The sequence below is a fragment of the Blennius ocellaris genome (genome assembly GCF_963422515.1).
Source record: "Blennius ocellaris genome assembly, chromosome: 9".
NCBI lineage: Eukaryota > Metazoa > Chordata > Actinopteri > Blenniiformes > Blenniidae > Blennius > Blennius ocellaris.
Genome location: NC_137658.1, coordinates 24,192,990 through 24,215,954, shown reverse-complemented (window position 1 = coordinate 24,215,954; position 22,965 = coordinate 24,192,990). Strand labels below are relative to the sequence as shown.

The window sequence follows — 22,965 nt, the reverse complement described above, 5'->3', positions numbered from 1 at the left end:
AAAAAAAAAAAAAAAGAAGCTCTCTGCTTGTTTTTTACAGTTCACTTAACTGTTTTCAGCCGTTCCCCTCGCAGCTTCAAACCCCAGAGCATCATGGGACTATGATTGTTCTAAGCAATGAAGCAAAATAAGTCACGTCTCTCCAGAATAAGAACAAAGATGAAATACACTGTCACTGCTGCTTTCTGATTATATTTATAAGCATTTATTTAAAGCACAAACACAATTTCTTAACCCTATATTGCCCGTAGTGCGAGTTAAGGTGGTCTTCTGGGTTCTTACAAAATAAAGTGTGTTCTTTGATGACAATCATATAACACACGGTTAAATCGTGACGCTGAACAATGAGACAGGGAAATGTTCGCATTGAATCGTGTCGATACACTTTGCAAAAGTCTTCCGAGGGCTGGAAAGTAACCCTGGCACGCCAGCTTTGTGCCGCTGGCGAAATGTTTGAAACCCCCGATAAAGAATTTGTTATTTGTATGAGTGCCCTATTAAAAAGTTCATATACAAATAATGTAAACATTTGTTGTTTTCATTTTGAATTAAAGAGCAATCTTCTGTTCTTACAGCAATTACATCACAATTACAATGCCTCACATTTACTTGCAGTCTAATGTTCTTTATATTGCGGATGTCAAAGTGACTTAGAAAAAAACAGAGGCTTTACTTTTTAGTTTTACAAGAGATATAAATTGTTCCCACGTTCACCACAGGGCTGGTGCTTACTGAGCTGTCTTGAATGCCCCTTTACTTTCATTAAATCTGCTTAGACTCAACCATTATAAATGAACATGGATGTGAAGCATGATTTTAAAATACAAGGGAAAAAAATAAATAGATCTATTTAATTTGTTTTGTGTTAGAGTGTGACAGGGTCATTTGTTAGAGTTGGAAAATCATGTTAAAGGGCATAATTCCCTCTACTGCTCTTCTGATCATATAGAATGCATTTTGTAAAATACTTGTGCCTCAAGGCAGTGGAGGTGCATCTTTATGTACCGGGGCACAATGGTCACTCGATAGAAAATTCAAAAAACTACAACTGGGCACAGAGGATCACAATGCAAAGCACCGGCGCCCAGGTCAAGTCAGAGCTGCAGCACCAGCAGTGTCACATCAGCACTTTCAGACCTTCACCTTTGGACCCACAGTGCGGCAGCAGTTTGGAATTACAAAGAAAGGCCGCCGACCGTCATGTACGAGCAAAGAAAGTCGCCGTTTCTGCAAATTTGACCGTTATTCCACAAAAAGGCCAACAACTGTTGCAGGAGCCAAGTCTGGTCTATTTCTAGGTGCAGTTAGAGATGAGAGCTCGCACTGTGCCACTGCAGTCTCAATTTACGTGCGAGTTGGCAGAATTATGGACGTGCGAACATTGTGCAGGGTACGTGTGCACAATTGTGAAATAACTTTGAACTGTGTACCTCAGAGACTGTAATTGTGATTTGTACACTAAAAAGCCACAACGCAATCTCTTGATAAGACAAGTTAATAATGTGACAACAGAAAAGATTAACCCCTGTGCTGTATGTCTTCACAATAAACTCGGACTTCATGATGCTTTTATGACCTTTATCAACATTATTTATGAACCAGGACTCGTGGAGGATCATATCTCACCTCCATGGACTCCGATAGGTAACATGCAACTAATAAATAAATCAATTATTCGGATTACCCTTTAACTTATAGATCTGTATTTCGTAGGTGAAATTATCTCCAGCGTTGTCATTTCCTTTGACTGGAACGGGCAACATTATCATTTCTTCTGCTTCAGGTGTACACAAGTTGTTCAAAGCCAAACCTGCATATCATGTGCCTTTATACCTAAAAATACGTTTCCAAGTATTGGAAAGAGAAACACTTCTTTTAAGAATAAACAAATAGAAAGCACCACTTTGGTCTAGGTTACTTAGTCGCTACAGAATGACAACGTTCCCGAACTGCAATGTGGGAACAGTCGTGTCACTGGTTTAATACCAGCACAGCATGATTTATACCCGGAGGCTTTAATCTACTAGAGGGTGTGAGGCACCTGGAGATGCTGCCTGGTAGGTGATTTTCCCATCCATGCGCTCGGGGACTGCAGTGTGACAGATGGCCATCATGGTCATGAACTCCAGGATAACAGCAGCTGTAGGCTACATGGAGAGGAGAGGGCAACGTGACTTTTAATGTTCTTTAATAAAACATGTAACAGAAGCACAATAAATAGGAAGACCTTGACGACACTGTAAAAAGAGAGCGAGAGAGAGAGAGAGAGGGAGAGCAAGGGCAGAGTGGAAACACATTCTTGTGTGACAGATGTACGGCACACGTGACCTGCTGCAGAAATCAATACAAATACCTGGTTTGTAGACACTTTTAAAGAAAATGTATTTGAATAAGGGTTGTTTAGAATGTAGAAGCCTTTGATTACTCAATGTTTGCAGTCAATTGACCGTCTTGGTTCTTTTAGTCCATTAACTGCCATTGTAAAGCCATGATGTCCCCGAAAAGGCTTTTTATTTGAATGCATTGATGTTGTCGACACCACTCAAAAGAAAATGATGAATAAAATGTGAAGACCTTTCCGACCAATAAAAAAAGACAAATGATTGTTACTGCACCGCTATGACTTCAGAAAAGCCCACAGTGCTTGAGGTCGTAATTTAACTTTCATCATCATTTCAATTATATTGACAGTCCACTGCAAAAACAAAACATAAAAAGGTACCAATAAAGAAACAGCGAACAATGTTTTGCATCAGAGCCCAGGCTGGTATTCTTCAAAAGTAATTTGTGATCATTTGATTCCTTTTGAGGTTTTTTTTCTAAAAATCAGTTTTCTTTTCTGTCCCTCATTACTGATTGAGGAATCACAAACATTACTTTGGGTAGAGGCCAGGCAGTGGCCTTTCTGTCTGGAGGTTACATGTTCATCCTGCGCGGGTTTTCTGCTCCCATATAGTGACACACAATGGAACACATTGAATTGAATTCCAAACTTAAGAAGATTGCCGTGACATGACTGCAGTCCTTTGTGGATACGACAGCACGTTGTAACAACCACACTGGAGCCTAATGATTCATTGTAGCTATAACATTTAAGCATAATGGTATCTAAACAGTCATTAGCTCTCCGTGTTGATCCTCAGCCAGCCCGAGGTGTGTCACTCTCTGAAATTCATCTGGCTTCAGTTCTCACCACTCAAGTTTGGCCAGGCAAATGACAGCTGGTCACGAGCCAATCGGCTTCCTCGTCAGCAGCTGACAGCCATTGTGCTTTTCCGGCCAACATAAACTGTGGTTTAGTTAAGAAAAAGGAGGAGAAAAAAAAACCCCAGCCTAACCTATATTCTGAGGGCTTTTGTCTTTAATGAGAGGAACAGTATGACTAACTTGCCGTGGGGTCGAGGCAGACAGGCATCTGCTGGGGCTCCTGTCTGAGGCTGGAGGACCACCAGCTTGTAGTCACGGACCACAGCTGAGGCCAAGATATCGCCTCCAGGTCAACAACAGGACTGAATAATGCAGCACCAACAGCACTCAGGCTGTAGTAATTCTGAAAATACACAGCAGGTCTAAGAGATATATTTATCTGCCTTTTGAAATATTCTTAAGGTTTTACAAGGAGTCACTGCTATAAAAAGAATGACTCAAAAAAAGCCTGTCACTCCCCGACTCAAACAGAAACCTGTGCTTTCTTTCTCACGGTGCCTTCAAATCTGTTCTTTCCGTCGGCCGTGGAAACTACGATGAGAGGACCGAGGAACAAAGGAGCAAATGATGAATGGAGGAGGATAAAATCAGAGGGCCTTTTGTAAATTAAAATACACAGAGTCTATTACAGTCCAGGTGGCTGCGAGAGTCCCTGTGTATCCAAGCAGCATGCTAATCTGGTCCGTGATGACAGGTATCCTCTGAAGGACGTGTCAGTGTGTGTGTGTGTGTGTGTGTGTTCTTCAGGTATACACCCTGACAGCGAGTAATTGTTTTAAACTACCACACTCTCACTTTTTTTTTTTAAAAGGTCTGATTTAGTGTTTTTATGGCTAAGATTACATATAGGCCACCGTTAAATGTACTTGTGAGCAGATTTAAAGAGCGCAGCTCCTCGTTTGGCATCTGCACGCTGTTTTCACCCTGCCAATCCGGCCCGATGATGACAAGACAAGCAAACAAAGGCCTGCAGTCATTGTATGAAGCCAAGAAGCAAACCAGCCAACGACCACTCGTAGATGACATCTGCTTTCACAAATTTAAAACACAGGATATTGTGTGTCAACTGCTGTGCTTTAGGCCAGTTCATTTCTTGTTGTTGTCGTTTATTGTACAAGGTACTGCACTTTCAATAGGCCATGGTAGAGAACACCCTGGATGAGTCCCAACGGTCATAAATTGGAATTTGGATTATGGGGGAACCTGGAATACACAGACACATCCCACACAGAAAGACCTAGACAGAACAGAGACACTGCTATGGTGGAAACCACAGTTTTATTAATCCCTCTCAGATATTGTTATTCCGAGTAACTGAATAGTGGAAGATATGTTTGTTTCTGCTGTCTCGGTCTTTGTAAATGGTCATACTGTACATTTAAGAAAACTTATTTAATATCTTGTAGCGGTTTTCTGAACATTTTACAAAATCCAAATTGAAGGAGACTTTCATACTTAATACTGAAACAATTTGTCTCTCGCAGGGGCTTTATTATGCAAAATATTACAGTATATACCGAAAATAAAATGTATCTTTCAGTTGGGATTTTTCAACTTTTGTTTTTTTGAGGGGGGGGGGGGGGGGGTTGATTTGTGGGCTTTAAAACAAAGTAGACTTTTGATGATGAGATATTAAAGTGCTCAGAATGTGACCACTTCATGTCTAAATATACTTTTGCCATGAGGGCTGAGTTATTGAGAGCTGTCAAAGTAATAGAAGCACAAACGTGTGTGTGAGATATTTCAGGGTGGTGGGACCCTTGACAGGCTCTTCGAACTTTGCTCTGATGGCACAATTAGATGTGACAGTTAATCCTGTGCCAGCGATCACACCCACACCGACTGCTGGGCAACCTGTGTCGCGGCGGCAGTGACAGACGCTCATCACTTCAGACGTGGCCAGTGTGGAAAGCGCAGACGGGTCGGGGGGGCGACGGGACGGAGAACCCGGGCGTGCGAGCAAAAAATAAACACACGCTGCAGCTCTGCAAGGCAGAGAACGTGTCCAGTGACTCAAGAGAACATGAAAAGCGCTGGAGGGGATGTTTATTTTTGTCAGCACTATTAGTTCCCCTCTTCTCTAGAATGCCGTCCCCTTCAACAGAGTATCAACATTACGCCTACAAACAGCCAGCAGCCATGCAGAACTGTGGGTAATGATCAGGGTAGTCAGGAGGTGCATCCTTATCGTCACAAGAGTTCATGATGCGAGGAAATCAGGACTTGACTGAAAAGCATTTCTTAATATACTGATTAGCCGTAGTATTATGAATTCTGACAGGTGAAGTGAAAATATATATAGATATAAACCTTCTGATTATATATATAAAACTTCTGATTATAGCACCTGTAAGTGGGGAGTTATAATCATCAGCAACTGACCATTTTGTATTTTACAAGGCTCACGTTATGACGACAAGACGACAGTGAGATATTCTCCCAAACTGCAGCAGCTGTCGCACTATTAAGTGGTCGGTGTCTGTTCAAGGTTTCCCATGGAGGAAAAAGAGGTGAACTGGCAACAGGGTCATTGGAATCCAGGACTCCTTGATACATGGAGGCCCCAACCTGCAACTTAAAGGATTTAAAAGGGCAGCTGCGGCTCAGCTGGGAGAGCAGGTCTGATCCTTGATCTTGCGCCATCCATATATCCTTGGGCAATGTACCGTTGTGTGCAAATGTGACTGACCATGGAAAGCACATTGAGAGTACCAAGCGGTAAAATACACCTACCAGTACAGTCCATTAAGGTGCTAAGCTGCTGCCACCATCTTGACACCAGGAAATCAAAGGAAGTCAATTTATATGAGGAAAAAAAAAAAAAAAAACCACGAAGAGAATGATAATACTATGATTCACATTAGTGCTACAATGTTAAGAGACAACCACCATCAGCAGAGCATTAGCCTTGAGATTGTGGTTTCAAAACAGCAGTTTGTTTCTGCGGCATAATTAGCAGTGGGCGAGATGATATCAATATGAAGCTGAAGCAAATCTGGGAGCGACTCAATGTGTGGAGAGATTCTGCTGTCATAACAGAGCAAATATCACAGTGGGATTACTGCTTTCCCTGGGCGCCACTACTGTATGTAATTAAATGTGACATTCTGCCTCCCCCACATGGGGCGGCAGCTGAGTGACTCAAACAGCCAATCCATCACGCTCCAACATGACCACAGGTGGCCGTCGCTGCTTCTGTTTAACAACACAAGTGTATTCAGCAGTTTGTGTTTTGGAAAAGATCGCGTTGACCCACAATCACTGGTGGTCTTCAGAGTTTCTCAAATGGCCGAATGAAGCCCTTCTCAAATTGATCAAACTGTTGAAGCTGTGCTCTGCAGTTTGTCTCCCGCTCGGCTTGTGCGTACATCTCGTAGGCATCACGTTTTACATGGAGAATATACAATAGTGGTTTTAAATTTGTCACAACTTGTAGCTTCTTGGTTAAAAAAAACCCCCAAAAAACATTATGCATGTCATATGAAATTGGAGGATTTCTATTAATAGATACAATACAGAAGCTAACACAGTGTATGCAAAATGGCAAAAAGGACATAATGTAAAAGTCACAATTCCATTCAGAATCCTGCTTAATTTGTCCCAACAGTGGCCGTTGCTGCAGGCAGACAGCGGGGATTCCCGACATTACTTACATGATTACTTTGGAGGTTTTCCAGTAAGCTCTGGTCAGTAAATCCATCCTCGTCCGACGAGTGTGTGCTGTGGCTGGAAAGAAGGGATGCAGAAGTCAAAACAAGGGAACAGACTGGAGCTCTTCAGAACAACCCCGAACGGAAGACGGTCCAGTGAAAACATAGTGTCCTGAGACTGGGGCCAGACTTAGTGAGGAGCAAATCATTTGCATCATGATCATATCGTCATCCGACTCAAATAAAATTAAGGACAACTGTAGTGTCATGGCAACACAGAGACACTGTGTGTTGCCTGTATGTACCTCCAGCCCCCTGAAGTCTGAGTGAAATCATGGATTTTCCTTCAGTTTTAAAGGGAATGTTATCAACCATCATTGTACAGCCTGACAGGCATATCAGAACACGAAATCCAACAAGATATTTATATATAAATAAACTGTAAAATACCCAACAAATCCAAATCTATGAATGATTCCTTTAATCCAAACAGTATGCCAAATAAACCAGATTAGCAAAGTATAGACATATGACAGAAGGGATACTGCCACCTGACAACCTTGAGTTAATTCAAATTTGCAACGTTTAATTGAAAACATTTAATAATATGGCTCTGGTTTCATTAGACACTCACATGCAATCCAGCCAAGACTCATTTACATGAATGAAAATTCTTTTGGCATCAATAGTTGACAGGTCATACACCTTTAACACCACAGCAACACCTCCGACAGCCCAAACTTTGCTCCTAAGCTGCCCACTCAGCCTCTGAAGTGACGGCTTTCCACGCCTTCAGAGTCCACAGCAGGTACCCCCCCCCCCCCCCCACCACCTTTGCAGGGTGTAGAGGAGAGCTTGGTAAATGTTTCAAACCTCAATTTCATACAGCGACAGACTTCAGCAAATGTGTGTGCTTAACCGATGAACTCAGAGCACAGCTTTATCACCCAACAAAGTACACACTCTAAAAAACAATATACACTCAAGCGTTGATCGACAACACAAAACAGCAAGGTAATGGAGTCATTCCAAACTACATTACATTGTGTGGGAGTACTTAATCAAATGCTCACAAAGCGTTTTTTTTACCTTTTTCTGTAGTTTTTAGATCGATCAACTCATCTTTCCGCTCTCATCTAAAGTTACTCGCACAGAGCCTGGCACCACGGAGGGGATCTCAAATTAGTCATGGCACAGTGAGTGCCGTGTGCTCACAGTATTGACATTTGTTGAGTGAAGTATTATCCACAATGCAGGCAGAATGCAAATTCCGGTTTCCCCTGGGCTTCAACAATATGATTTACAGTGCGACTGCTCAGGGTTCTGTCTGAGCTGGCAGAATCCCATCATTCCTCTGAGAAAGAAATGTGCTCAAATGGGACGTTATTATTATTACTTCACAATGCACAAAGAATCCATGCTCATACATTTATGCACAATCCTGTTTATATATAATATTCTCTTTGGTCATTTCTATAAATAATAAATGGTGCTCCCCTTTGCTTGGGAAAAAAAAAAAATGATGCAGGAGGAAGTTTGCACAGGGACAGCAGACAGGCTGAATATCTGGCCGACAAATGAGACCACATTACTCATCCATTAATCAAAGCCAAACCCTAATAAACGACTGGAATCCAAATTGATCCCTCGTACTCGAACTAGAAATACATTGCACGGCAATAGGCAATATGATTGAATACCATAGAAATATGAAGAAAGTGTATTTTTCAGTAGATAACAAAAGAACATGCTCAACTGGTGAAAACCCACAATTTGGACAGAAAGAAGGAACAGGTGTCTTGGTTTTCTTTTTAATCCCTTTAACAGTGGCTTGGGGCCAGAGGTTTCTGTATGTGGCCACCAGGCGCTCGCTGGCTGTCCAGCAGGGATCGATTCATGATTCTGTGATAAACAGAGCGCAATAGATCAGGCAGACTGCAGCTTTGTCCACGGCACTGGGGTTTGATAGAAACGTTACAGAGGCTGCCATTAGCAACCGTAAGTCTTTTTAATCCCACAGGACATGCTGTTGAGATCTCGGAGAGCCAACCAGGGAGCTGGCTCGTAATACTTCCAGCTCCTGCACAGAAAATGGAGGTTTGGAGGGGAAGGATTAATGGAGGGGAAGACAGCTGTGCAATTAAACAGCAGGGCTGGTGTCAATATTGTGTTCAAATTGCATCAATGCACTGGAGGTTAAAGAGATTCATCATACTTCCAAGACCTTGTTTCACTAAGGGGTTGGAACACGGATCAGATGGATGAATGCTTCAACGTTAATTGAATAGATCCAAGAATTGAATTTTACATTAAATACTGCAACAACACAAAAAACACCTCATTTTGAAAACAGCAGATTGAAGAAAAGTTCTGAAAAAACACTGCATGCGCAACATGTTTGTCATAGACAATCTATAACAGGGGTGTCAAACTCATTTTACTACACTACACGATTTTTACTTTTCATAAAATCTATTGTCAACAACCTGAAATCACTGACAAGAAATGTTCAGCTTTTTCTGGAGTCCACTGGTCACACTTAAAATGGACGACAACGACCAATCAGAAAATATCGATCAATAATATCAATAGTTTCATTATGATAAAGCCCATACTGTAACAATCTGCCAGTAGTATAATATGGTGCTTAAATCACGATTGTAGTGACATTTTGCCATTAATGAAATAAGTTATTACATGGTTGAAGTGTCATCCTCTGAAAAAGTACTGACTGCAGTCTCTAATGCATAAATATGACTGCGTTGCCTGGAAAATAAAGCCTTTCTACTGGTTTTGTGAAGTCTTCATATTCATTCATTTAGGATACAAAATCTTCAATATTAAAATGTATTACTATTTGCAATTTATGACATACATAGCTGGCTTTATTACATCCAGAAAAATATATTATTTCATTGGTTGTTACAGTGGACAAAGTATAGAATGTAGCGACGTGACTTGTTCTTTCTCACATTTAAACTTTGCATTATCACGTCTCTGGCAGGCCTGTATGTTTGACATCCCAGACGTCCAGTGTCATCAACACCCTCAAACCCTTCCTGGGGGAGGAGTCTCTGAACCGTCTGCTGCCGTGTGGATTTGCGAGGCTTGGTGAGGAGGATGCTCAGTTATTGGGTATCTGCCAGCACAGCGGCCCCGTCACTATGGGAACAAGAGCACTGCCTGTTCAGTCAATAACCCGGAATCTGCTCCAGATCAAACCTGTGACACAACATGCTGTCCTGCTCCAGTGACGGAGAGGAAATTAACTCGTACCCGAGCTGTGGCAGAGCTGTCGGCAGAGTTCTAAAAGGATCACACCTGGGATTCGTGACACTTGTTTTGAAAAACAACCAAAATTGAAATGACACTCATATTGTACTTTTGAATATTTCATTCACCACCAAAATACTTCTCATCAATATTTCAGCTGCTGCTGCTGCTGTGTCTCTAACCTGTGTTGTGTATAAGCACCAAGCATCTAACCCAGTTTTCCAGTGAGGAGAAACGGCAATAGAAGAGACATGCTTTCAAGAAAGCTGGCGCAAGATTAATCATTTTTTGGCATAATCGGCATTAACAAACAGGTTCAAATCTCCCATGCAAAATGGATGCGACTCTCCCATGCTGTTACTGCAGATCTCAACACGAGAGCAGATGGATTTAAGGACCAGAACTGTGTGCGAAACAGAGCGAACACGTACTCGTGTAGCTACCGCCTCCAGAGTTAGTTCCATGTCAACATACCGAAGAAGAATGAGCTGCACGACGTCAGCCTCAACACAACACCACAGTGAAACACGTCCCTCCAACAAACCTGCTCATGGACACGTGTCTGTTAGGATGAGGAAGCCACAGTAGTCTCATGAAGCATCACCCTCAAATATACAGTTTGAAGTTCACATCAACAGATATACAGCTATACAACAGCCACAGTCACATACCACAATGTCCCAGGAGGACTGAGTGCACAAAGGAAAAGAAAACAAACACACACTGAGGTCGTCTTCAAAGGTCACGAGTTCCACAAAGCAAGGCAGCACTGATACATCACAAAAGCGAATAGCGCAAAAAAAACAAAAACAAAACAAACATCATCATTTCACACCCATCATCTTACCAGTCGTCCTCTGTAAAACTACCCTCCTCAGGCTCAGGGACGTGACTGTTGAAGCGAAGGTAGAGAACAAAAAGCAGCTTGTTGACAAAAGTCTTTGGTTAACATGTGGCGTGAACGTGCACTCGGCAGGGTTGGAGTTAATATGGGGTTGTTTATGAGGAGTTAAATGTGGCAGGGAGTCAGACTCGGGTGTTGGGAATAGGTGGGAAGCAGCGATAACGCGAGGTACTGTAATTATCTACGCTACAAAGTCACAGTTTGAAATCAATCAATCAATCAAATTGTGGGGAAAAAACATGTTGGATGTTTATTCACTTTATTGCTGAAGGAAACATCAACAGCAGCCTGTTGGACACAGACTATAAACAGAGAAGCAAGTATTACTTTTGTTAGAGTTCATTATAATCTGTTGTAAAATTGCAACTGATTTATTGCCTTAATATTGTGTATATAAAAAAAATAAAATCCAAATAATTTTTTTAACTTTAGTGGTGTTGTTTGAACCAAAAGAAGATTTCTTTCCCAGTCAGTAGAAAACAACCACCCACACACCTAACCTGAAAGTTGACGGGTAAATCAGAGCAATAACTTTAATTACTTTAATCAAAAGTTATTATGGGAGGACATATTGTTTGAGCCATTATCTAATATTAGGCTTGTTCTACATTGACCACTCAGACAAGAGACTTTGTTTGATAATTCAGGTACATTTCTAACAATGTACCAGCAATTACAGTCACATAATACATGATTACATAGCTTTTGAAAAAAGGATAGGATTTTCATTATGAAAAACAATTGTGCTATGCACGATAAATGACTTTATCAACATGAATATTTAGTGCAATTGCAAGATGTATTTTATTGAGAAAACTATAAAAAAAAAAATGCTTAATGGAGTCCTAATAAGTTACATTTCGGGTACCTTTTTCGCTAAAAAAAAAAAACCAGAACAAAACCAAACAAAAAAAAAGATGTGCAGTAGGAGAGTAGCATTGAATAGATACACATATAGCACATAAAGCTACTGTCCTCCGGTCATTTCTGGGTTTTAGTACAACATTAAGTCTGCTATTTTTACTGATCATTTTTTTCTTCAAATCTGTCATTTTTATAATGGGAAGGTCTTCTTGAAGGCAATAATGGCCCTTTGGGTGGGCCGCTTTCTTTCCCACGTATTGTATGTTTGACACCCCCTGGCTTTATTTGTGAAGGAAAAAAAAAAATCTTGAAAGTTTTTTTTTTTCTAAAAGAGGACTTTCTAATAATAATAATACAAAAAATTGGATCATGACAGCAGAAGCAGGTCTTTGCTCTCTATGGATTCTAACAAGTATAGCAAAGTAAAAAGCATTGTAAGGTTCTAAATATGGCCAGAGAGCACTCTGCCAGCGCAGCGGAATCACTATCATGTGGAGCTTCAGTTTTGAGCAGAGGAAACTGCAGAGCAGGATTCTGTTAAGTGTGCAAGCAGACGATGTGCTCCACTGAACATTACAGCTCTCCATTTGATTTCAGCCTCAGTTCGGTTGATGCTCTGAGCCGCTCGCTTTTGTGCGGTCGGGAACATAAACCTGTTTTGTCGGTATGTAGACAACATAAAACAACACCACTCTGTCGGAAACCTTCGCACATTTGAGCTTTAAAAATTCTAAACACATTTTAGGTGATTTATTGTTTCTTGAAGTTGTTTTGCTTTTTTTTTGTATTTTTTTTGCTCAAGTCTTCTTCCCTGGGGCTTTTATAACCTAGACCGTGTCTCTCCCTCAGATTTGGACTCCAATCCAGTGGAATTAATTAATGTCTACACCCTTGGGGATGGCTTTATTAATTACAGCAGCACTTAATTTGTGGTGAGGAACACATGCGGGCAGTGAAATCGGGGAGGGGGGGGGTTCACATTAAGCACTAAACATATGCTTGTTTATTCATTAGTAGAAGACGTATCATGTTTTCACATTTGGATTTAGTCTTTCCTTTTGCACAATATTACAACAACTTCCTTGTGCAGCGTAAGGAACTATTTCTTGAGCTTAAAAGGCTAAAATTAATCATTCAAGTATGCTAATTGCAGAATTTAAAGTTTAATCAGACAATGACAGCCTCAGAACTACTTTTGTATTCATATTTCATGGGTAACCTAAGGCAAGCTGAGAGCTGAAAGCACCCACGATAAGGAGGACAGAGAGAGGAGTCAAGTTGTGTTTGAGAGTGTGCAACGGATTCAAGTACGCTGGCGTGTTTCACTTTTGGGGAAATGCAACAAGATTAACAGCGAGTTTCATATTATGACACTATTATGTGGTTTCATAGATTTCATCAGTACTGCTAAGGTATTACCATTGTGAGAACTTCTAAAGAAACAACGGCCGTGGTACTTTAGATATGCATTACAGGAGTACAGATTATTTCCATCATTTTTATTAATAGTAACCTTGAGCAAACTTATGATTGAAAATGACAAATACAATTGAATTATGCTCAGGGCACCTGGATTTATTTAGATTTGATCAGACTGTCAAGAAATGTCATACTTGAGGAGGAGGAGAGTGCTTGTGCCCTTTTTTCTATGACCAGTTTGCATGTGTGGCAGTACTTCAATTTGACCGTGTTTTTGCATATTGCAAATGTGTGACACACTGGCGAACCTTGCGTAATTGTACAGATGGACTGCAGGAGTCACTGTAATAACCTACAGACATAGTTTATTTTTCTATGTCAATCACAATGTCAAGGCATAACAGGTTCATGTCAAATGTTGTCAGACTCAACTGAATAGGGTTGAAATACTGACTGTTGTTAAGTTGACGTTCATGAACTGTCAAAGAAAAACTGTAGCTTCGTGCCATCTTGAATTAAAAAAGTTAAAACAAAGGACAAAAAGCAAATATTCCCACTTTTTTATGCTTTGTCAGAGTCTCGGTTTATAATACTCTTTACAGTACTGTACTGTTAGCTTGTAAGCCCTCACGACTCTTATTACAAAAAGAAAGACCAAAAAGTAGAGCTGGTCAAACGATGGCATCGTCAAAACAGCCTTGCCTCATTAAAACCTGTCATCCACTCTCATGCTACGAAACACTCATCCATATTTATCAGTTGCATAAGAGGGAGGCCTCGTTTCAGAGATTCAAAGAAAAGCAAATCCACCTCGGATGAAGGAAGGACAGACTGCTGTCTAACTTCAGTCAGGAGGGTGGAGTGCTCGTCTCTGATGTCCGCCTGTACTGACCCAGTTAAATCAAGAAGAAGAAAAAAGAAGCGTCTGCAGCACTGAACATGACGTACCAAAAATGACACATTTTCAGTAATTGAGAATCGGTGGCAGATAGAAGGAGTTTGTAGGAATCACTTTAGCAACATGTACAATGGAACTTTGCTTCATTGTTGAGGAATGAGCTGCTGCCAGTGACGTCACTGAGCTCACAGGCCGAACAAGGAGCGGGTATGGAAAACCCCAGATAAAACATTGGTTTTTCCTTCAGTCTGCACCTCATCAATCATGCTCTCAATTAAAAAAACTAATGGGATTAATCTTGTACGGTCACGCCTGCACTTGCTTTGGTGCTATGAAGACACTGCTCTCCCACTTGTTTTGCTACTAAGACTAATTATGTACAGACAGAAATGAAATGGGAGGGGGAAACATTAACAGTTGATTTAATGAAATGCTACACTGGATGAGTTTTATATCACTGGGGCAAAGGAAATAAGTATCTGAATTCCTGTTTCTAATCACGATGCTGCAGTGTGAGAACACAGTCAAGCTCTGGACCGCACGGAGGAAACACTAATCGATGACGCCGGGTCTCGCAGACGTGACGAACGGTGGACGGAATGCCTGCGAAGGAGAGTGGAAAGTGCCTTTTGCTTGAATACGTCTGCCTGCTTTTTATTTATAGTTTATGTTGAGAGGAGCACTGATGCAGCTGCTAATGAGAAGGCAAGGGAGGAGAGAAGAGAGGAGCGCCAGATGTACGATGATGCACACTCGGCAATTAATGAAGGTGAAGAGGGAGGCAACCAGAGGATGGGGGGGAGGAGGAGGAGGAGGAGGAGGAGAGAGGAAGCGGGATGGGGTTAAAGAAAAAGAGAGAGAGAAAAGAAAACAGAGCATACCCGTAGGCCACTCCGGCGATGGTGCACTTTTTGAACTGCATTACATTGCAGGTCAGAGTTCCCGTCTTGTCAGAGAAAATGTACTTTACCTGCAGAGGGAGTGGGGCACGGATTAACACTGGCTCAAGAAGAAGAAGAGGAAGAAGAAGAATGACAGGTCTTTCAGGTGAGCATCTGGACAACACAGCGTTGTGTACCTGTCCTAATTCTTCATTCAGGTTGGAGGTGCGGGCCATGGCGGGAGTGTTTGTCGGCTCGTAGAGCATATCAGTGTCCTTCAAGCAATTACAGAAGAGCGTTATGGCACATTTGTATACAGCGATTTTTTTTTTAGCAAAAGCAATTCAAAGGGATCAACATAAACAAAAAAAAGGAATCATTGGGTAGCGACTGAAGTTTTCTTCAAAGCAAACGTCGAATCGATTGTAAAAACATTTGGTGCTTCGCTTCACTCTCCACTTTCCTGTCTGAAAATACTGATCCAGCAGGAGCTGTGGGTCGATTTGCCCGGAATGCTGCTAAAAATTACTTGCGAGGGTTTCATTTAAAATTTAATGAATAAAAGTGGCCTCAAATAACTTTGGGAGTAGGGGAAAAAAAACTGAACTCGTCCAATGAGTTTATCTGATGATGGGGTTGGTCTCGCTGCTAAAAGACCCCTAGTCTCTCTCACACAGATGCAGAAGTCAAAACAGAATGTTTTCAAAAGGATACACAACAACATTTCAATAAAAAAAAAAATCAATGTGTGGGCCACTTAAGAGCTGTGCATTAATGGACATGAGTTATGAAATCATTGCTCCTCCATACAACAGATATTTCATGAATTATAAAAGTGCTAATGCAGGTCTGATTGTTTTATGGTCATTAAAAGGCCCTGAACAGCAACTGCTCAAGTGGCATTAGGAGTAAAACGTGTACCAAATCAAAAAGCCATAATGTATCCTCTCAGAACCTCTGTATTTTGCTGTGGTCTCGACCAGCACCTCGGAAACTCTCGCGCTGATAAATGTCATCTCCACTCACCAGTTACTCACTTTATCCGTCTACGAGACTTGCCATTTGGTTTTTACAGTTGTGACTGTAACGAGTTTCAACGCAGTCCAGTGCACAACGTAGAAATAATTACAATCTGCGATTTACTGTGCAAATAATCCATCATCTACTCTCAGGACCAATTACATAATTGGATGAATGGCTGTTCACATAATGCAGAGGTAAACCTAATAGTCCTTTTTAAATTCATAACTTAAAATAAATTACGTTGTTTTAAGAGGTCATTTCACCTGTCCACAGCAGCTTTGACTCACCCAGTTGATGAAAAATGCCTGAATGAACTTGATAACCTCCAGTGTGACCAGTAGGCTGATGGGGATCAGGTTGTTGAACAGGATGATGAAGGTGAGAAAGTTGAGACCAAAGTTTGCTGCCCCGCCATCTATCAGGGGACAAGTTGTGAACAAAGGGAAGTGATACACAGAAGAGTCATCAGTGTTGGCTTCTAAAACAAACAAACAAACAAAACAAAAACAAAAAATCAGTTAGTTAAATGAAAATGCCCAAAGCTACTTCCAGCCAATGATCAACATTATCCCAATTCAGAGAATGCTTTGGGCTAATATTGTGCATTAGCTGGAATTAACCATTTCTTCCACCCAACCTCATCCTCTTATACAACTCAACCGATTAGCAGTCCAATTTAATGTCCCAAAGTATCAAAGTAGGGAGTTGGGACTGGAGTATCTCAAATGTCATTAGTGTCACAGCAGCAGCCTTGGCATCCAGCATGATCCAGGCAATGAGTTCCACAAAGCACTATGCAAAATGATGCTGGTGTCCCAAAAAGCCCCAGCCAATTGGCAATGATCAACATGTAACCCCACTGACATCAAACATGAAGACAGGAGGGGTGTGATTTACCTTTCCTCAGCTTGCAGGGGGTGCAAATGTTACCTTCCTCAACCCAAGCCTTGATCTTAGCATTGCGGTTGAGAGGGCCAGCCCTTCCCCATGACAGAACGATTTACGGAACGGAAAAGAATAAACTGAATGGCACAAAGGAAGTGGCAGAATGGAAGCTACTGCTACAACAACACATGAAGGAGGGAGTACTTGTTCAGAAGTGAGGGGGGAAGACAGACAGTTTGGATGCTTTCAAGACAAAAGGAGGGAGATTCAGTCCACAGCACATTCTCAACCAAGAAGAAGTGGAAAAGAGTGGGTGGATTATGCCGCCCAAAGAATTCGGTTGTAAATAAGAATCACTACATCAAGTCATTTCACTTGATTCTAGTAGTTAGCCTAATGTGTTGAACAGGGAATCTGTTATTTGATGAGAGGTTAAAACTACTGGGGGTCACGAAGCAGTTCACGTGTCAAATCAGTTCATGCAAACGGTTGCAAAACTACAATGGATGTGTTGTCTCCGTAACTGCAAAACCACAATAACGTGAATATAGGCATGTGACGAAAGTGATGGTAGACTAAATGGTGTGATCGCTCCAAGTTCACTTTGCTTTCACATGACATGTCAGTATTTAGGGTGACAAAGAAAAAACGCCACACTTCTTCCAACGCCATGCTAAAAGCAGAAGTGTTACCAGCACGTCAGCCAAGAGAGCAGCCACATGCAGAGATACTCTGCAGGACCTCGGGGATGTGGGCAGAAAACACACAACTACCTACAAAAACTAAGTGGCAGTGGTAAGAGGGAAGCAACACCCTACTTTAGCCGTTACACTGCATGGCTGTCTTTGCGACAGGTCAGAGTCAAATTTGTTATTCAGCTCATGTGCATGATCGCCGGCATTTGTGGCATGTACAAGCCTGTGAGCCGTGTTGTGGCCTCACACAGTTTCCCCTGGTCACATATACATTTACCATCCAAATGTGGAGTAATTGCCGTGGTGAAAAAAAAGAAAAGAAAACAAAGTGGTGATCGTAAATCAGCTGTTTATGACAATATCCCCACCTCTCTCTTTTGTCACAGGTTGAATAATACGCACTGGACAGAGCCTCAACAACTCCTCATGAAGGTCAAATCAGTCTCAAGATGAAGCTTTATAACTTACACTGCCCTCATTGCTTTGACATCAGGTCTTTTAGAGGGTGGTTGAAATGCCAATGTGGACAACAATAAAACATTTTAAATTTAAAAAAAAAAAGAAATTTAAAAAAAAGAAATTCCAATACTTCAGTGTTTGAAGAGGACAAGCGTAAGTCATAATGCAAGCTTAAACTGACCAGGGCACAACCTCTCCTACACAGGCCTATCAGGGTACAGAGTAATGGCTGAAGTGTCACGATAAGCACTTTGCACACCAGGTTCAGAGCTTCATCACAACACATGAAAAGCCAGAAAATGAGCAGCCTTCATTTATACTGAGCTTCGAAAAAGACTAGTGTCCTATAATGTTTTGAAAATGCTTGTAAAAAAAAAAAAAAATTAAGTAAAAATTCCCGCCTAGTCCCTCCCCTCCCCTATCTGTCTGTCCTTTGAATAATCCACACAAGAATAGAGGGCGGCAGAGGCATTTAGAAAATGTCAGCTCGTGTCCCGTGGGTCACATCGCATGTTGTGTTCGAGCAATAAACACATATCCTGCGATGAAAAGCTACCTGAGCCCAACCTCATCTGCCTTGCAGTCAAAGTAAATGCTGCTATTCATTTCTTAGAGGGAAAAAAAAAAAAATATATATATAAAAAAAAGAGCGGACAAAAAAAGTGACAGTCTGAAGCTCGGGACCTGCAAAGCGTTTAACGTGGCACAATAAAAAAGAAAAAAGAAAAAAAAAGAAAATGGAGGAAAAGTGAAACACTGTTTGCATCAGGCACTGAAAATAACTAGACGAAAGTATAAGAGCTGGAGGGGAAAAACCTATTGTTGGATCCCTGGTATGTGCTTGTCCATGGCATGGGCCCATACAAAGTAGGGCAGCCATATAGGGGCGAGGGTAGGGGGCTTCATTTGCTTAGCAAAGGCAGAGCTTCAGTAAGGGGTTAGTAAGGGAGGGTCATTCACGGATGGCCAAGGCTTTTAAATGGTTGTTACCTGGAGCTGTTAAAAAAACGACAACAAAGAAAACAACAAAATCAAACAGAACATTAGAAAGGAACAAAAAAGTACAGCAGCGCAGTGATATTCAACCATTTCTTTTTTTTTTTCCAATCAGACTCATTCACAACACATTTATGCATGTCTCAGCTGTCTTTTGTCACTTAAAAAGGGAATTCAATTATTCCCACATTGCCACATATTTCACTTGTAATGCGAAACGTAGTTTGACTAAGGCAACGTAAAGTAAAAAAAAAACCAAACAAAAAACACGACACAACACATACCAGCATTTAGGAACTTAAAGTGACAAATAAATAAGCTGATATGGACAAGTGAGACATAAATATGCGCTATCAGATGTGCAGCAGGGCCTGTTGAGACTCTTACAGTTGAGGTCCATGTACCAGGCATCATTGCCGTACTGGTACTTCCAGATGGTTTGGCCAATGGAGCAGACCAGAGAGATGGCCAGCAGGCAGCCAAACAGTACGAGGATCTGAAAGTTGGTGATTCGCTCCACATTGGATAGCTTCAGAGGAGGCCGTGTGGAATTCTGGGGAAAACATTCAGAAATCAGCTGTGTGAACAATACACCGCAAGTTCTCCTTGTGCGGTCTGTGAAAGAGGAAAAAAACTCTTTTGTGTAAACAAATTCTCTGTGTCGCTTATAAGATATCGACAAAGCCATAATTACTGAGAAACTTCAAGACTGATTATTTTCCAGCAAATAATACACTAAATGCTCGACATCAGCGGTCCCCGACTCCCGGGCCACGGTCCTTTGGTACCGGGCCGCACAGAAACAACTTACATTAGTTCCGATTTATTTATTATCCGAGTTTGAGCATTGTTTGATTTTGAGAAATGGCCGAACTCTCAGTGTTACAGCCATCTATGACTCACTCTTGATGCATGTCAAGATGCTGGTCTCGTCACGTGACACGTTAGCTCTGAGATTAAACCCACAAGCAGCAAAATGAGGAAAAAAACGGACGTCTTTGGAAAGTTTCTTAGCAATGGGGAAGTGAGGAGACCGAAGAATAACATACAAGTACACGGTGGATTCGCGTTTATCATTACATTTTATTTTGTTGTATTTATCTGCCGCACCTTAAAGGCCGGTCCGTGAAAATATTGTCTGATATTAAACTGGTCAGTGGCTCAAATAAAACGGTTGGGGACCGCTGCTCTACATGCACGCCTCACCTGCATGAGTTTCGTGTCATGCCCCGTGTAGACAACCACGCCATGGACCCACTGCGTGTTTCTCAGCTGTGCTCCTCTCAGTAGGATCTGGTCTGGGCCCAGTGGCATTGTGCTGCAACAAGAAGCGTCGGCGCCATTAGGAGGGTTCTTTCCTATGAAGGCGTCACAATCAACCGAGGTTCCGAATTGTATGTGCTGCTGTGAAAGACTGGCCTCCAGATTATAATCTGCTCTTTACAAATGTTCATTTGAGACCAGAACATACAATGTGTGTGACATTTTTAGTAATAAACAATTTAACATGAAAACTAATCATATTAGGACTGTGAACTAAGAAACATGGAGATGACCCTTTGGGGATTGATGACTTCAGCCTCCTCCTGCTAAAACTGAACAAAATACACAGTACTCATTAATAACATTTCAGTCAATATGAAGATATTGTATTACACTCTGACTCTGTGGTTTAAGCCACTGCGTCCTAAAAGCTGCCACACAGACGCAATGCATTTTCCTCACAATGGCAAAGCAGGTTTGAAATTGAATATCAGTGGAGCAGGTCCTTTAATTTTATTTAGCAGAAGGATAAAATATTCCCTGAAACCTCATAATGCTCCGGTATTGGCTCTGGTCCGGACTAATGGGTTATTGAGTTAGTAAGAGAGGCACAGAGCCAGGAGTGGGGCTCTGCAAATGCGCCTACCTGTGTCCAGTCAGGCGGATGTTCCCGACAAACTCGTACAAATGGCGATTTGGGCTTTCGCACTCCATCCGCCCGGATAGACGCACCAGGTTGTCAATTTCCTTTATGTCTGCTGTCACTTGGAGACCCTGCAGGTGTTGTTAAAGCAGCTTTAAAGCAGTGCAACATTGTGTGGACTGAAATTCATAATGGAAATGTAGAAAAAATTATAATAAAATGAGAGAAAAATCACCTGTCGTATCTTCAGGTTTGTTTCTCCATCGAGGTTTGATGTTTCAATGTAGCACATACCCTGTGGTTCACTGTGGTGGAGCAAGAAGATAAGACACTTGGGAGTTGTCTAACAATATTACGAGAGATCATGTCCAGATGATGTCGTCTAAACTTGTTTTAAATACTATTGTGTAGTGACAAGCAAAGTACTTATGTCACAGTGGTGACTTCTCAATATCACGGTCAATTGAATGTGTTACAACAGAACAACAGCTTGGGAACAGCGAACAAAGATGCTTCGTGGCAGCCAAAGAAAGCCTCGAAATAACACCAGGGCCTTAATGAAGTCACCCACTTAATGTACAGCAAACACCCCAAAGACGGACACAACATCTTCGTTTGGTGTTCCCAAGGAGCCGAGCTGTCTTTCAAGTGAAGCTAAAACACACAGCAGAGGCACCGATAGTGAAGGCAGGGAGAGCAAGAGAGAGAGAGAGAGAGAGAGAGAGAGAGAACATCAAGAGTGGGGCGATCGGAGCAAGCAGGCACAGCAAACAAAGCAGACAATAGAGTTCTGACAGACTCTGGGCACAAGGACAGAGAGCTGTACAGCATGCCGGTGCGGTGGATGAGGTGAGCTGGGTCGCTGGTTCGCTGCTCTTAATGGAGTAAATTATTCATACCGAAGACAATGACGCCCTTCCACAATCACTGAAAGGTTTTGAATCTGCTGCGAGACACTATTAAATGAGTGTTTTACTGCAGAGAGATGAGCAGAAGTCTACTGTGATGGCCACGAAGTGAATGCTGACATTCATTGCTGTTCTACTTCTTGCCTTGTGATTGTGAATAACTGAATTACAGGTCTGCTGCTCCAGGTGGCAGCAGCATGTTGTGGAAAGTTAGTAAATACTGTACATCCAAGATGTGGGTTTTTGTTTTCATTTTGGACTACGAGTGCATGCAAACTATAACACGTTCAGAGTGCCATACAAGCCATGCAAGAGCAGGGATATGGAGAATAGACTCAGTCCTAAGAGAACGTATTTAAAAGTTGCGGCACGTGCTCCTGTGGTGTAACACTACAGTCAAACTGAGCAGTGTTAGAAGTTTCAGCCAAACATTTAAAATAACTCTACAATGCAAAGTAGATGGTAAAACAAAGTCAAACTTAATAAAAGTGGCTCATACAAACAGCACATTACGGCTGCCAAAAGACGACATGGAGGAAAAGCAGAAACCAAATAAGAAAGAGACATGGCATTGAAATATCTGGTTGTTTCCAAAACAATCACGCCCCCCCCCCCTTCGGTGTGAAAAATGAACCATTTGTCAATGGTGTTAGGAGAGCTCCACTGCCCCCCCCCCCGGTGCATTGTTGGTAATGTTGCTGGTTTCCTGACCTGGACGACAGAATGACGAGGTCGGCCGGGAGGTGGTCCCCATTTGCAGCTCTGACGACTTCCCCAACAGCCACCTGGTATTAGCAACCACACACCAGCAGGGGGCGAGACAGAGGGAGTGTGGCAGTTGTTGGCAGGGAGGGCAGGAGGGGAGGATGAGAGGGGAAGAAAACAAAGGAAGGGTGGAGAGGGGGGGGGGGGGGGGGGAGAAATGGGGAAAAGAACACAAACAGACAAACGGCAAACAAATAAGGGGAGAGAGAGAATTGTTTCAGTTTCAGGGAGA

General features: G+C 41.9%; 1 protein-coding gene across 4 annotated transcripts in view; it reads right to left on the bottom strand.

The window, feature by feature from the left end:
* The window catches only part of atp8a1 (ATPase phospholipid transporting 8A1), a 107,126-nt gene that overhangs the window by 47,427 nt on the left and 36,734 nt on the right, over positions 1-22,965 (bottom strand). For 2 of the 4 annotated variants that reach the window (XM_080502544.1, XM_080502547.1), the window contains 11 exons: positions 22,680-22,753; positions 21,296-21,365; positions 21,064-21,191; positions 20,361-20,472; positions 19,536-19,707; positions 16,407-16,534; positions 15,294-15,371; positions 15,097-15,185; positions 10,978-11,022; positions 6,861-6,933; positions 2,042-2,147 (listed from right to left, as the gene is read on the bottom strand). In XM_080502544.1, coding sequence (XP_080358670.1) covers positions 2,042-2,147; positions 6,861-6,933; positions 10,978-11,022; positions 15,097-15,185; positions 15,294-15,371; positions 16,407-16,534; positions 19,536-19,707; positions 20,361-20,472; positions 21,064-21,191; positions 21,296-21,365; positions 22,680-22,753 — 1,075 coding nt within the window. The remainder of the gene's footprint in view (positions 1-2,041; positions 2,148-6,860; positions 6,934-10,977; positions 11,023-15,096; positions 15,186-15,293; positions 15,372-16,406; positions 16,535-19,535; positions 19,708-20,360; positions 20,473-21,063; positions 21,192-21,295; positions 21,366-22,679; positions 22,754-22,965) is intronic. The other 2 variants (XM_080502545.1, XM_080502546.1) reach the window with 2 other exon arrangements.